Genomic DNA, 15598 nt, shown 5'->3' on the forward strand with positions numbered 1-15598 from the left:
TGCACAACGACGCCATGGTTAAACAAAATTCCGTCTCAAACTAAAAAACATGCATAAACGCCTGCTAAGACAACACCCCTAACTGGTTCAGCCTGAACCACCTAGGGCTCGGGGGCTACACCCACTGGTGCGCTCGCGCGCACCCACCGGCAAGACAAAAATCCCCCAGACGATTATGTCCGAATCGCCCGGGGCTCGGGGGCTCCTGTCGGGTTCATAAACCCGGGGTCCCTCGGGGACCGGCTTCCACGCCAAGGCTCGGCCCAGAAGAACAGCCTTTTCTTCTTCTGGACCAGCCCAAGAGTCTAAACTCAACAGACCGGAGCACTCGCTTCAGGCCCAGGCCGCCTTCGGCCCATCTCTCTGACCGGAGCACTAGCTCAGGCTCAGGCCAGCTCCAAACGGCCTCTCCGATCAGAGCGCTAGCGTTAGGCCCTGGCCGGCTCCGCACGGCCTCCACTCGGAAAGCCTGACCCGAGGACCGCCTCCGACTCCGACCCCGTGTCTCCGACCGGGATTCATAGAAAACCCTGTTCATCGCTATTCTCCAACTAGGGCCATCCGACTGGGGACGCCCGCTCGGAAAGAACCAGAAGGCGTGCGGAGAAAGGCAAGGCATGGCTCACAAGTCAACACCACTGTACCAAGGACCATACCCTGCACGAAGCAGTGCTCTGCAGCCACCCTGACACAAAGTATTGTAGGGGCCGCTAGAAACTCCCATATGGTAAGCCCCCTCCACGTGTCTCTGGACACCGATTGCGGTATGGGCTCTAGGATTTGCCATACCGGGTGAACATAGCACAACTCCTCACATGCCACTAGGCATCCAGAAGTATTCTGCAGATACCGGCGTCATCCTTCCTGAAGAAGATAGCTCGACCTCCCGTACACATCTGACATCCTACAGCGACATCGACAGTATTGGGAGGCTTCAACCATTATCCAGTTTTTATCACCGTAGGCAGCCGGGCTTAGAAATATCTGTACTCTCTCCCTCTCACCTGTAAAAGCCATCCCCTTCATCTATAAAAGGGGATGCGCTCCCTCCAACCAGGGGAGATCGACTTCTTCAAGCTCAGACTCACTAGATCGACATCAACACTCCCAACCGCAAGACCACCCAGTTCCGACCGTGACCCTTCCGGTCAGAGCCGACCGAACCTCTTGTACACCCCCTCCTTTCTCCTTCTCGTTTGTACCCCCACTACAGACTTTGAGTACCTGGGCTCAGGAATAAAGTCACCGACCGACCCCGACTGGACGTAGGGCACATTGCCTGAACCAGTATAAATCCTGTGTCATTGTGTGCTAGGCCACCTCCGATCACAACGTACAGCAAAACTATAAATATTTACTAGTTGGTCAGTTTCTGCACCGACACACATGAATCTAGGAATCGGACGTTAACCCTGGATCTGTGAGGAGAGGCAGAGAGTGAGAAAAGGACAGAGAGTTGAGGGAAAGAGAGCAGCCCCCTACCCATCCATGAGAGGTCCAGCCGTCGAAAGGAGATGGGAATGTGACACGATGGGTGAAAGCAGGCTGGGCAGTGCCGATGGGAGGAAAGTGGGTGCTTAGAGAGAGCGAGAGAGCTAGCAGGCAGCAGCGGCTGCGGAGAGAGAGAGGAGAGTTAGGAGGCTCTAGGATTTGCTTTTATTTATATGCCTAAGGTTATTGAGTCATACGCTAATTTGCCAAGGTGGCTTTATGATAAGTGTCCGCCACTAAAAATGATTTACAAAGACAAACCATTTAAGAGAGGTGTCTCTGTAAATTGATTTTTGAAGATCGACATTTTTCTTGGTTGTCTTAATAAATAAAACATCTGTCTCTAAAAATCATCATGTTCTTGGGATATATATTTTTGAATGTCTCTGTTAATAAACAAGTTGGCTCCTAAAATCAATTCCGTAGTAGTGGACCCTACGTATCTATTTATTTTTTCCCTTTCTATGAAAAATTTGAGGCTACAATTATTAATTAATTGTTCTATACGCATTATTCTATAATGACAATGACATCCATATATAATCTAAGTTAGTGTTGGCAAACTATTACGTATGTATCAAATTAAAATACAACTTTGAGAGATATTTTTCCTCCCATTGCAGCCCACACATTTCAGCTCATAAGTATATCATAATTTTAATTTTCATGCTATCCATGTGTTGGTTGGTAAGTTAAATATCAAGTTATGTGATTTTCTTTGAAGACCCATAAAAAATACATAGAATTCTAATCTGTCAAATCCAAGCCAAAACTATTTTTGCCCAGAAGCCAAAGCCACAAAAACGTGGGTTTCTTTGGCTTCACCAATTTCAGAGAGGCCCACACCCTGCCAAGAGGCTTTATTTAGACTAGATTGGCCACACAATAAACGTCATCTTAGTTCCCTATTTGATTAGTTGGACCATGGGCTAAACCAGATTCATATAACAAAATTTGTTCATAATTGAAAATGCATCAATAAGTCAGTGGTATATAATTTTTTTGTTTCTCAGAAATAGATTAATGATTCAAAGGTTCATTGTTTTTGACACTTATTATGTTTATATTTATATTATATTGGAATGTGTGGAAAAACAGAGTGAAATTGATGAGGAAAAATTAGATATGACAATGGGTCTTGATCTCTTATTCTCTGCGGGGAATTCCTCTGTTATTAGGGGATAGGGACGAGGCTGATTTAGTGTCTATATGGGGATTGATACGGGGAAAATCAGTCCCATCGAGTTTCGTGAGGATGCCCCATTCCCCGAGTACCCGTCCCGTGAAATAATTTTACTATGAATTACACCCTAGGTCTACTAAAATTCTACCAAAAATTTTGACAAACAGCATGGTGTGAATAGCAAATTGTACCCTAAACTAGATGCCTTTTATAATATGAAATCTTACTTTACTTGTTCAAATGTTTTATTTCGTAAGACCTTGTTTGGATACATGTGTATTCACTTCAATCCACATGTGTTGGAGTGTAATGAAATATAATTTAGTTTAATTTCACTCCAATCCACTTCAACACATGTGAATGAAGATGAGACCTAATGTGGCTGAGCTTCCCGTACGGATAAATTCCACGTGCGGGGAAGGGATGGGAGGAGAACCTCCATGCGAACATTCGCAGAGATGTGGATGGGAATTTTTTTTTTACCCCATGTAGATAGGGATGGAGAGCTATATTTCCCGATGAGAAAATTCCCCGTCGACAAACCCGTAGCAAACTCGAAACGGCCGCGACTGGACTCTGGAGTTGGCAAATGGAATCGGTATCAGATCAGATCGCGTGAAACATCCTGTAGCACAATGGGAACGGCGAGAACTGCAGTTGGCTGGACGGGAACAGAGTCAACAGTGGAAAAAAACGGATCGAAATCGAATCAGCTCTCGTGGAAAATCCCGTAGCAAATTTAGAACGCCCGGAACTGGAGTTAATGGGACGGGAAAAGAGTCATCATCAACCGTGAAAAATCGGATCAGGAAATCTCCTGTGGAAAAAACAAATCGACTCTCCTCTCTCCCGTGGAAAATAGGATCAGAAAAAAAAAATACTGTATCGGCGGAAAGATTTTAATCGGAAGCAGCAGCGTCTTAGTAATTGCTAGTACACGAGCGAAATTGAACTCTTTTTTTTTCTCTCGAGTGGGAAAAAAACATATTAGCCATCTTTCTTGACTGGCGTGTATTCTACCCGCTGCATCATCTCGTGTTGGTGATGCGTGTCAGACTAGGTTACAATTGGAAAATGAGCAGGGTTGCTCTCATATCATGACCATCGGTAGTTTATGAGTGTTTGTGTTTCCACTGTCAGCGACCTGCGTACGTATCCTTTTATTGCATTTATTTATCTCGATTATCTCCATTAGACTAGACACGCGGATGATTATGATGTTTATATTCTACTCTTTTATGAGCATTTATCATCACATAGTATTAAACTCTAAATTAATCTCCTTATATAAAGTTTAAGATTCAGTCACTTATAGCCAACATCAAAAGGCTATTTTTCTATATTTAGTTTTTTAACCTCTCAAATTAAATTATGCTTCATTTTTACTATATTCGACATCAAGAAATAATTTGAATGTTAAACAATTGAATGCAGGAAGCTGCGTTCTCTGATCTGATTGTTCCTGCCCATTAAGTTTCTGACATTACTACTACTACAGTGTATAGGCTAGTTATTTGCTCAGACGGCAGAGCGTGATCCAATCATCTGTAGAGAGTACAGACCCATCCAGGGTGATGCAGCATATTTGTTCATCAAAATCGACATATTTAAGAAACGTAGCATCTATAAAAGATAAAAGAAATAACAAGAAGCACTACTTGGACGGTGGACTTCGGTTATAACAAGCCCAGACAATGATTCATCTCCATCCCATCATCAAGCCTTTTACTTTCTGTGCATTTTCAGCATTTTTTTAGATGATAATGAAGGTACACTAGAGCCTCTGCACCTACCAAAGATAACAGATGCAGGCAACCATACTCATTAATATTTTTTTCAGAATTCCTATTCATTGTGTTTGTGTAGATAGACGCATGAAAACATAACTTCGTATCTGCAAACTGGTAAAGTCTGAAAAACAGGACCAAGAAAACCCACTGACCGGCAGCCATCCAGATCAACATCCCAGTTCCTAGTACAGGTTAGCAGAAGAGATGTCAGGCCTTACACAATTGCACAATGCATCAAAAGATCATACAACTACAATTTCGATGACAAATAATTACTTTTGACTAGAATCATCATTCTTCCCTGTGGCATGGGCGCATGGCAGGGTGCCAAATAAGAGAGGACTGTCAAGGAATTCAACACAAACTGGTTCCTGAAATATGAACAGCACACCATATAGCAGATCAAGCATCCAACAGGTCCTAGTTCAGCCTTTCATTTCTAGGGTTAAACTTAAACCCCGCCTGTTTTGGCAGGGCTTACTCAGTCAAGGAGACAAGGATACATAAGACCACTGTGAAAATTAGCGGGCCTTACAAGCACCAGCATGCAGATCAAATTTACATTTCAAAACGCTGGCCAAAAACCTCCAAAACAAAAACTCAAACACACACAGCAGCGCAGAACAGGCGCACACATCACCCATGGTTTAGACTCTCTAATATACAACCGAACCTATTCCAGCAGCAACTGAAACAGCACCGTTGGCGGCGACCATCACCGCACTCTGCAAACCGGGACAGCAGGGGAGCACTTGGCGTTTGGGATGGCCCTGAAGTGGACGTTGTTCCCTGTTAGCCTGCGGCGACCTCTATAGTCAGGAAGGCCAGAAGATTGGCCAGCTCCGTCGCTACCGCTACCGCCACCGCCCTGCAGTGGCTCCAGGGTCTCGACAACATCACTCATTAGTGGCCTTGCCTTGGGGTTATGGCTCAAGCAGTAGAATGCAAGGCTGCAGGCTTTGTGAGCCGCTCTGATCGAATACTGTCCCTCCAGTTTTGGGTCGATTATTTGGAGAAGCCTCCTCTTGTCATTGAGCTTCGGGAGGGCCCAGTCAACTAGGCTCTGCTCCCTGCTGGGCCGTGACTTGTCAATTGACTTGCGCCCTGTCAAGAGCTCCAGAAGGACGACGCCGAAGCTGTAGACATCACTTCTAGCAGTCAAGTGGCCTGCACACCAGCTATATACATGAGAACAACAAATGAACACAGACAAATAGTACATACATGTGTAGGTTTTGGCCATAGTTTGCTGTACAAATGCTGAAACAAGCAGTGAACAATCTATATGTGACATCAGATCATGCATTACAAATAATACTTTTCTGTGACTATAAGTTTTGCTGCTATGAAGTAATATTCAAAAACTGAAAGAAGCAGGGAATGGCAATATATGCGATCTCAGCTCATGAGTAGAAACAATAGTTTTATGTCTGCAATTTGACATGCAGAAGTTCATATCTGAAACAATGATATCTTCTAAAAAAGAATGAAATTACTAAACATATAGAAACAATGAGGAAAGTACCAGTCATCACATATTCAGGGGCAGCATATCCATAGGTTCCCATCACCCTCGTTGACACATGAGTCTCATCACCTTCGGGGCCAGCTTTTGCCAGACCAAAGTCAGATAGTTTAGCAGTATAATCCTGTAGCCATGGAAATAAAAAGAAGTCATTATCTCATACACATATGTTCTCTTAAAACTGAAATGGGAGAAGAAAGCATGAGCAAGCAATTAACACTCAACAGAGTCCAGCAGAATATTTGAGGTCTTGAAATCTCTGTAGATTACAGGCCTTTGAGCATTGTGGAGGCATGCAAGCCCTTTAGCAGCTCCCAGTGCAATTGACATCCTAGAACCCCAGGGTAATGGTGTAGCTGTCTCTGAGAACATGAAAAGTAGGATATGTAGTCAGCAAAATCTCCTTCCTCTCAAGTAGCAGTTTGTTGTGAATGAATCAAGGAAAATAGCATACTGGGCTACTGGCACACTACAGATCGTACATTCTAGCAGTGGGAAGCATTCAATTATTTCTCTTTTAGTTGGGGACATTGCCAATTTGTAAAAGCATCAAGAAATGTAGCAAGTAGAAGCTATAGTACCTAATTAAAGAAGCACGACAAAAATCAACAGATGCAGAAGAAATCAACAACGTGTGGTAGTGTGCAAATGTAAAATATCTTTCAGCGGAAATAACAAGAAGTCATAAGTTCAGATTGGGAAGCTGCCTAAAAAGCTAAATATAGAAGCCAGAAAAATAGATGGTCACCAGCTAGGTAGTATGTACCACCTGTAATTAATCAAAATCAACAGTTTACCAAGCAAGTAATCATCCAGGATGTTGAGTGAGTCATCAGAAAGTTAAAGAGTTGGATGCTTGGTGGTTATTTTGGAAATAGCATGTAAAAAAGTACCAAAAATAATGAATCAGTTTTTGGTAGACAAATAAATATGCCTAACCATCTGCCAGTTAGAGAAGTTAGATCATACCGGCAATAGTTATGAAAATGAAGTATAACTCTATCAGCAACATTTTATGAGCTCAAGGTGTTGAGACCAGTGGACAACATTCAAGAAAACAGAAGATAGTATGTAAAAAGTGGCATTACAGAAACTCAGTTATGATACCGTACACAATCTGACAATAAGGAGTAGAGGATTACTTCGGAATAAGTGATTTTCTAGACTTCCTCGAAACATGAACTCATAGACAAGCAGCCGATGATCATCCTCACAGCAATATCCAATCAACTTCACCAAATTTGGATGCCTTAACTGCCCCAGGAAGTTAACCTCGGTCTGACAAAAAAAAAGATGCGTAAACATTTTCAATATTTTTTTGAACCAAACACAGTATTGAAACAATAATTTTCTAGGCTCACATAAGCATGATAACTATGAAAACCATGAGCAAAAATAACCCAATAACATTTTACTAGAAGTCACTCACAGTTGCTTAGGCATTCAAAGAAACACATTTCTTATGGATTTCCATCTTAACACATCGGGTTTCTTTGCTCAGTGATGTTGCTTATTCTGGCCAAGCAAGTGCGCTACAACATTTTCAAATTCCCAAGCATGAAAACTACAATATGCTCTGTCTAACAGCACAACACAAAGACTGCACATGTCTGTAAATGAAATCAATATGGATGACCTAAGCTTATCAACTTTCCATGTCTGTTTTTCATAATAGATGCCTGACAAAACATTGTGAAAAAACAGTGAGAACCAATCCAAACAGCCATGGAAACAAAAACATGACTGCCAATGAAACAATAGTTGCATGGAGCCCTCAGTATGTGTGTTTTTACTTGTGAGCATGTTTGTTGGCAATATGAACTTGACAATATTTACATATTTCCATGCGAATGTGCCATGCATAGTTGCATGTACAACATATTAATAGACAATTTTTTATGTTGCCATGCATATAACAAAAGGAACTTTCCATGAAAATCACTGAAGAACTTGGGTACTCACAAGCCATTCTCTGTGCCCTTGATGTCCATCTTTATTGAGCACCTTGACTGCAACAGGCAGTGACTTCAGCCCAACCCTGACATTCTCATCGATGTAACCTTTATAAACAGTCCCAAATCCTCCTTCACCAAGAACATAATCAGCACGGAAGCTCTTTGTGATCGTCTCTAGCTCAAACAATGTGAAGGCAATCACATCGTTGCATATGGAAATGTTCTTGGCATCTTCAATTTTCCTAGGTGTTGAAGGATCACTTATATCTGACGATGAGCGGGTGTGCTTCTTATCTGAAAGGGCGTTCTTGGCAGGATGTTGCAACAAGTGGAGCTGCTGAACTGAGAACATGGTATTCAAGAAAGAAATATAAGTCCTCGACAATATGAAGTTTAACTATTGTCCATCATGTAACTAAAGAATTGAAGTAACAAGGATTTCTCACATATATATAAGATAAAAGGACCAAAAGCTATCCACTAGAAAATATTCTCACGCTCAGTTCTATATTAGCTAGTACAGGTCACGGATATATCCTAAGAAAAATGTATGACTCAAGGATTCGTGTAGAATTAAGCACTTACAAACAGGGTTCAATGAAAGTTAGATTACTCATGCTGAAATACAATTGCTATTTGAAAATTACAGAAGTAACATGAGAACAAGTAGAAATGAATGAATTTCCAACTGCTAGCATCCATTAAATGACATTTCCCCTAAAATACAAGCTTCTATTGGACTGTACCACTTATCTTTCTTATTAGTAGGAAACAGGGAAACAATAAAGACATAATACATGCACAAATTGATTAAAGCAAAGTGTAAACAGGTCAGGGGACCAGATCTACTGCACAGTTGCAGGGGGGGGGGGGGGGGGGGGGGGGGGGGGGGGTGGAAATCAAATTGCTTTAAAAATGCAAGTACCGACTAGAGCAGATTATGTTTATTCAACTTGGAGGATCGTAAATTTTTTTATCCATGTGAAATCGAAAGTCAATAGTGGGGAAAAGTGCCATTAGATTTTCTCAATGTACACAGTCAATTCAAGTAGCCTTTGGGTTTCAAAAAATCAAGAAGATAATGAAGCACAAGGGCACGGCGACTGGACAAGAAGATGCAGCATAGAAGAGATCACAGACCAACAACCTGAACTGTGACAAGAAGAAATAAACGAAGCTTTCAACCAAAGAACATAAAACTTGAGTAAATTCGGATTAACAGAACCAAAGTCCTAAGGCTAGGTTCATCTCCAGACTCCAGGGGGGAAATGAAAAAAAAAACATCAAACTCCCCCTGCTGAAGTACTAGAATTAAAACATTTCGAGTGAAGATTGGCATGTGACTTTAAATCCCTAATGTCGATATGGGTTAGACCCTGAGAACAATCGATTTTTGCAACCAAATCGCCAGTCCGAAACTACAGATAAACCAAAAGGCATCGCAATAGAAAGCCAAGAAAGAAAGCATTTTTGGTAACCACATCCACCGTGACCGTGAGCCCACCAACCAAGAGAAAGAGACGCCAGGAAGGAGCTGGCAAATAATCCAGCAAAGACGAAATTCCGATGCAATTCGAAATGCCAGCCTGAGATCCAATCCAAGCAACCACCGACAAGAGTCCGCCCAAGAAAACCCAGGCGCAAGCCGGAAAGGATGGATACCTTGCGCGTGCGCGGCGACGACGGCATTCTCCTCTCGCGTGCCGCAGTTGCCCATCTCACCCTCTTCCTCTTCCTCCCCCCTCCTCCTTGTGGCCCGGTCTTGCTCTGCTTCTACCAGGGGCAGCCCAGGCTCTCATTCTTGGCAGGTTGCTTCATGCCATCCACCTCTCCCTCCTACTCCTCTGAGACTGAGACGAGGCACTAGGCGAGACGACTGCTGGAGGTAAAGCAAGCCGTGGGCGTTTCCTCTTTTGGTGAGGCGAGGCGAGGCGTGAGGGGAGCAGAGCTGTATGCCTCCTTGCTTCCTGTGGGACGCTCGCGCGGAACAGAACAGGGGCAGCTTGGCCGGCAGGAGTGTACCAGCAAAGCCTCAACCGTTAACAAGGGGGGGCAGGGCAGCCGAGCAGGGATGGCCTGCGGATGAGTTGTGATTGTGATGCGAGGGGAGGGAGGGAGACACCGAGACAGACAGTGTTCAGTTCAATGGTGGTGAAAGGGAACGAACGAACCGAGGGTGGGGGAGACGGGTGGATCCCTTAAAAAGTGCTCCTAGTCCACGGTTGCCTTTTAATTGTCTGACGATGACTCTATTGCTCAGGGGGTGTTGGGTTCCACGGACTAAATTTTAGTTCATGTCACATCAGACGTTCGGATGCTATTTAGAAGAATTAAATATGAGTTAATTATAAAACTAATTAATTTACTAGACGAATTTATTAAGCCTAATCAATCCATCATTAGCACATATTTACTGTAGCATCACATTGTTAAATCATGGACTAATTAGACTTAAAAAATTCATCTCGCAAATTAGTTATAATCTGTACATGTGTCAAACATCTGATAAGACAGGAACTAAAATTTTCTAGTATGAACCAAACAGCCCCTTATTCAGATATTGGATTTGCCATTCATTACCTGTATATTCTCTTTACATCTAGTTGGAGCGTTCGCTTCCACATTTATAAATGTGGCTTTTCTTCCACAGATGATTTGTTAATCCAACAACAAATGCTGGTAAAGTGGTAATTGTAGAACTCAGATTCACCTTAGATTTCCAATCCACGAAACTCGGAGCTTAGAGTGCCATCATGATACTGGGAGTACGGTTGGTGGCATGCTAGGAGTTTAGAAGTTAGGACCCGTTTGGCTGGGTTCCCGGCAGATTCGGCTGCTGCACTGTAGCTATACTGTGTAGCACGCGGAAGCTGGAGCCGGTGAAGCTTGAATTTCTGGCTTTGGGTGGTGCGGTCGTGTTAGTGAGAGGAGAAGAAAGGAGAGAGAAGAATGGATTTCGGTAACAGTTTGGCTACAGTACTTGAGTACTTGTCAGATGAGTCGGAACCCTGGCATCTGTACCAAAGAGGCATTTGTGGCCCCGTTCGCTGGTATGAAACTTGATTGAAATTGGCTAAAAAATACTGTTCCGACTGAATTGTTGTGAGAGAAAAACACTGTTTCGGCTAAAAAAAAAGCCGAACAAATCGAATATGAGATAAGCCGAACAGGGCCAGTATGGATTGCAGTAAATAGTAACAAAGATGGTGAGTGGTGATAGCGGACCCAGCGCTCAAATGGAGCCCGGGCGAAGCTCAAGGCATTATGGCTCTGTTCGGCTTGCTGAAACTTGGCTGAAATTGGCTGAAAAATACTGTTCTGGCTAAAATGTTGTGAGAGAAAAACACTGTTTCGTCTAAAAAAAGAAACTGAATACGTCGGATTTAACGTAAGCCGAACTGGGCCATCGACAAGATCATGTATTTTTAAGCCTGTAAGAGAGTGTGATACGACAAATAGCTAAGCGTGCATCCACCCCAGAGTCCAAGTGGACGCCCAGCCCAAGGTCATCAGACCTTGGGTCCGCCATTAGTGAGCAAAGAGACATGGAGTAATCACCAACAAAATCTATTTAAAGCACTCTCAGCAATCATGACTTAGATTGCTCGTGTATTGCCACGTCTTCTAAAAAGATACCATATAGGACAAGTTTTTCAACCGGTGGTTGTCCATTAGGTCCTTGTTTAGTTATCCAAAATCCAAACTTTGGCACTATACAAAAAGAAGATTTCCCGTCACATCAAACTTGTGGTACATGTATGAAGTATTAAATGTTGACGAATCAAAAACTAATTGCACAGTTTGGTTGTACTTTGCGAGACGAACGTTTTGAGCCTAATTAGTCAACGATTGAACAAGCATTACAAAATACAAACGAAATGCTACAGTGCGCTACCGTTGTCTACAGTGATTCCGGCGTCGCCACCTTCGGTAACTAAACGCGGCCTAACATGAGTCCCATGTTCTACCTCCCCACCTACCCCCGCCCTTTCCTCTTGCATTCATCGTCGTCTCCCTGCGGAGACACGCAAACTTGCTCGAACCATGCCGCCGCTGACACACGCGTTTGTGCCGCGCCGAGCCGCCACCTCTGGCTATTCTGAAGATCCTAGTTCTTCTAAGCGAACTTTTTGTGGGTTGGCATGTTTGAGTTCTTCATTGATGTGATGAAGTGATGCTTCTGCCTCTTATATATTCTTTGCTTGAATGTTTTTTTCTCTTGTTCTTGTCTTGCCTGCTTCTAGTTCTTTCTTTTTGATACTAAGTTGTTCCTCAAGTTTGCATAGCCTTTCTTCTTGGTTGCATTGGTTTGGTGTTGTTGTTTGATCATTCATGTTTTGCTTTTGTGATCTTGCAGCTTTGCCCACATCTTGGTTCGTTCTCAATTGCTTTTTCCATTGTGGTATCATCTTCGTTTATGGTGTTTTTTTGCGTCGTCTCCATTGCTTGGTTGATTCGTTTTCTTGGATGAGCGTGCCATTGTGGTTGTGGTGGACTAGTGGTATCATGCTCACATAAAATGGTGAGCGTCAGAGGTTGGGGGTGTAAACACTCCACTATAAATGGAATGAAGAAATAGTAGACATGACAACATGAATCGCATCCTCCTTCATCCCTTGGTATTATATTGTACATTTATTAGGGTATTTATATGGGAGACAATCTTTTATAGCACAATATGGTTCCCCAAGTACCCATTCATTTGACACTATAACTAGAAATAGACATCACTCCATTCACGGGCAATTTAGTCATTTACATAACGAGCCTATCTCTTCTTGTCACAAGTTTGGGTCTTCAGTTGTTCACACCTTCGTCATCCTCTATCTTCGTCTGTGCGTACCTTCACACCATCCACATGTACTTCACAAAAGCCCTTCTCGTCATTCGAGATTTGTTTGTAGGTTCCCACCAACCCTCGTTTTGTTTGGCGAGGCCTTCCTTAGCTCTTCGTCCTTTTCTGATGATGTCTTTGTTTGGGTTCAAGTCATCACAAAGAACATTGAAATTCCTCTTCTTCGATCTAGACAACCTTCGTCGATTGGCTCCTTCTTAAGAAGCTTTCACCCGAAGGTTCATTTCCTGTGAAAATTGGTTAGTTCGACAAAGGAGGTTTCCTCGTGTCATTTGGGACCACGTTCACTGACGTTGAATCCCTAATATTAATCTCTCTATCTCAAAATGCCACATATTTTTCATGTTGATCTCTATTTATCTAAATTATCAAGATCTAATCATTTTGGCCATAGAATGGCCTATAGCTTTGTAAGTGGCGAAGCTACACAGCTATGTACCATCCTTGGATGATAAAGATTGGAACTTAGTTCCATTATCTAAAAAAAGTGGCGAAGCTACAAGTGAATTGATCATGGTGCATCGTTTAATATAAGTAGGATGCACAAAAATGTGCTTAGGAACAATCGCAAAAAAAAAACAGAGCATATGTATACATAGTTTTTTTTTTTTTTGTTAGAATATATGGTATAAGTGAAGCTGTTGTGTGGCAAATTTTTTTACCGTGGTGCATGTGCATTGGCACCATGCAACTCGAACATAGCATCGCCCTTTAGCGTAGTTACATGGACTATCGCAAAATGACCCTGGTTAAAAACCTTCGGGTGACAGCCATTTAGTCATGCTATACACACTAGGTAACCATGCCAAATAGGCATGACCAGGAATTGGACCACTTACAAAGACCCTCTGTATGACAATAGGGGCCTACATGTTGATAATGTAATCGAATGGTGTTCCGTTGTGAGAATTAATTGCCTCGAGTATAATATATTAATAATTGAGTGGTTGAATATCCCAATACATTATATATGTTGATCAGTAATACTAACCAATCTGGTTACTCCCTCTATCTCAAAATAAATGCACCTCTAGAATAAAGGAGGAAAACCAATATCATAACAAAATTACATAAATACCCTATCAAAAAGTTATAGAAATGTATAATAATTGCACCTTGAAAATGTTAAAAGTAATAAAAAGTACTAGTGTTAGGTGGTCTATATCCTAAAAGTGTACTTATTGTGGGGATAAATTTTAAATGCTAGAAATGCATTTATTTTGTGACAGGAGGAGTACAAACAGAGAGGCCATTGGATAATCTTACTGCGGTTAACAAACATATAAAAAGTTAAAAACACAAAGTCGCGTGAACCTACTGTCAGTCTGTTACCAACGGCTCTATAGATATTATTGTGGATTCTAATAGTTGATTTGCTGGATATCTTGGAGATCTGTTTCACTGCTACCAGGCAGTACGTACTACAAGGTACGAGGAACACAGGAGCAGAGGGATCCACACCACTTTCCCAAAGATTCCTCTTGCTGGATGATGATGGTTTATTTGACATTATCATTGCTTGCATATGGGTTAATAGCTACGGATGTTTTTTTTTCAGCCCTTATAGGGAAAAAAAGAATCAGGGGCTGGCTGGGTATATATATGATATTGTCATGCACAATCTTTATTCAGCGTACGTGCGCTGCTTCAGGTTCACAACGCACGGTTTCTATTTAGAGTCTTCTAACTGATTACTTTTCTTGCATACCTGATTGAACTTTTTTTTTCTCCCACGAACATCCTCCTATAGTTGCAAGTCAACTTCTTAATCTCTCTCATTTCTTGTATGAATGCCACATATATCTATGATTAGTCTATCTTCTTAATTAGTTTCCCTTCATGGATGATGCCCTTCATTCGCTGCCAGTCTTAGCAACGAGTGAGCACACAATAAGAGTCCTATACTGAAACACCATGTGTTATTACTATTTTAAATAAAACAGAGTGGCTAGCGCTCGGACATCCGAATGTCCAGACGCACGCGCAGCCAACCCCCGTCCGCCTTAGCCTCGCTCCCGTCCGCCTTTGCCTCGCCCCACGAGTGCACTCCACCCCTGTCTCTGAGCCCGCCGGTCATTCCCCTGACCCCCTCCTCTCTCTCTCCGTCTCTCCGCGCGGGGGACACACGGACAACTCTTGGACTCCCTCAGCGTGCCTTGACCCACAGCAACCCCATCCACCGGCCCCCGGCGCACTGCGCACCCCGTCCGCCGGCTCCCGGCTCGCCCCCGGCCAAACAACATAAAACACTTGCAACATGAAAAAACATTTGAATGCAACGTACATCTAAAAACAGATAAAACATTTGGGAAATGCAATTGCAACATATGTGTGAAACACATGAAACATCCAAATAAAACACTTACAACTTGCAACATAAAAAACACTTGCTGCAACATAAGACTGAAACAACTGAAACATTGGGAACATACTGTTGCAACATATGTAACATCCATATCAAAACCGATTGCAACATACGTATGAAACAGATGAAACATTTTGAATAAACTCTTGCAACATGCCTTTGAAACACTTGCAACATGCAACATGTGCAACATCCCCGATCTACTTTTGCAACATCAAGATGCATGAAACAATTGCAACATACATTTGAAATGTCTAAAACACTTAAAACATACATATGCAACATAGGGGAGGGAAAGGCCGGGCCGGTCAATTCCAGTCGTTAGGGTACAAGCCGACGGCGAGCCATGGCACGCGGGCACCACCAGCACCTGCCGCGCTCGTGGGTGCCCTTGGCTCGACCGGGGAAGACATGAGGCGCCACGGCACATGCGC

The 15598-nt window shown here is 42.7% G+C and overlaps 1 protein-coding gene across 1 annotated transcript; it reads right to left on the reverse strand.

Moving 5' to 3' along the window:
* Positions 1-4964: 4964 nt before the first annotated feature.
* On the reverse strand, positions 4965-10090 carry LOC136504330 (probable serine/threonine-protein kinase PBL8). Its single transcript, XM_066499216.1, has 6 exons — positions 9607-10090; positions 7952-8286; positions 7132-7267; positions 6215-6351; positions 5990-6113; positions 4965-5631 (listed from the first exon to the last, which is right to left on the reverse strand). Exons 1-6 carry the CDS (start codon positions 9659-9661, stop codon positions 5180-5182), a joined length of 1239 nt encoding a protein of 412 aa, XP_066355313.1. The 5' UTR covers positions 9662-10090; the 3' UTR covers positions 4965-5179.
* Between the last annotated feature and the right edge of the window lie 5508 nt (positions 10091-15598).

The sequence above is a fragment of the Miscanthus floridulus genome, chromosome 14 (genome assembly GCF_019320115.1).
Source record: "Miscanthus floridulus cultivar M001 chromosome 14, ASM1932011v1, whole genome shotgun sequence".
NCBI classification, from domain to species: Eukaryota; Viridiplantae; Streptophyta; class Magnoliopsida; order Poales; family Poaceae; genus Miscanthus; species Miscanthus floridulus.

Excerpts from the sequence above, each read along its gene's own strand:
- LOC136504330 (XM_066499216.1), bottom strand. The coding sequence starts at position 9,661 with ATGGGCAACTGCGGCACGCGAGAGGAGAATGCCGTCGTCGCCGCGCAC. Across the intron at positions 6,352-7,131 it reads AGAAAATCACTTATTCCGAA|AGACAGCTACACCATTACCC; the intron begins GTAATCCTCTAC and ends TCATGTTCTCAG. Across the intron at positions 5,632-5,989 it reads CCCTGAATATGTGATGACTG|GCCACTTGACTGCTAGAAGT; the intron begins GTACTTTCCTCA and ends GCTGGTGTGCAG.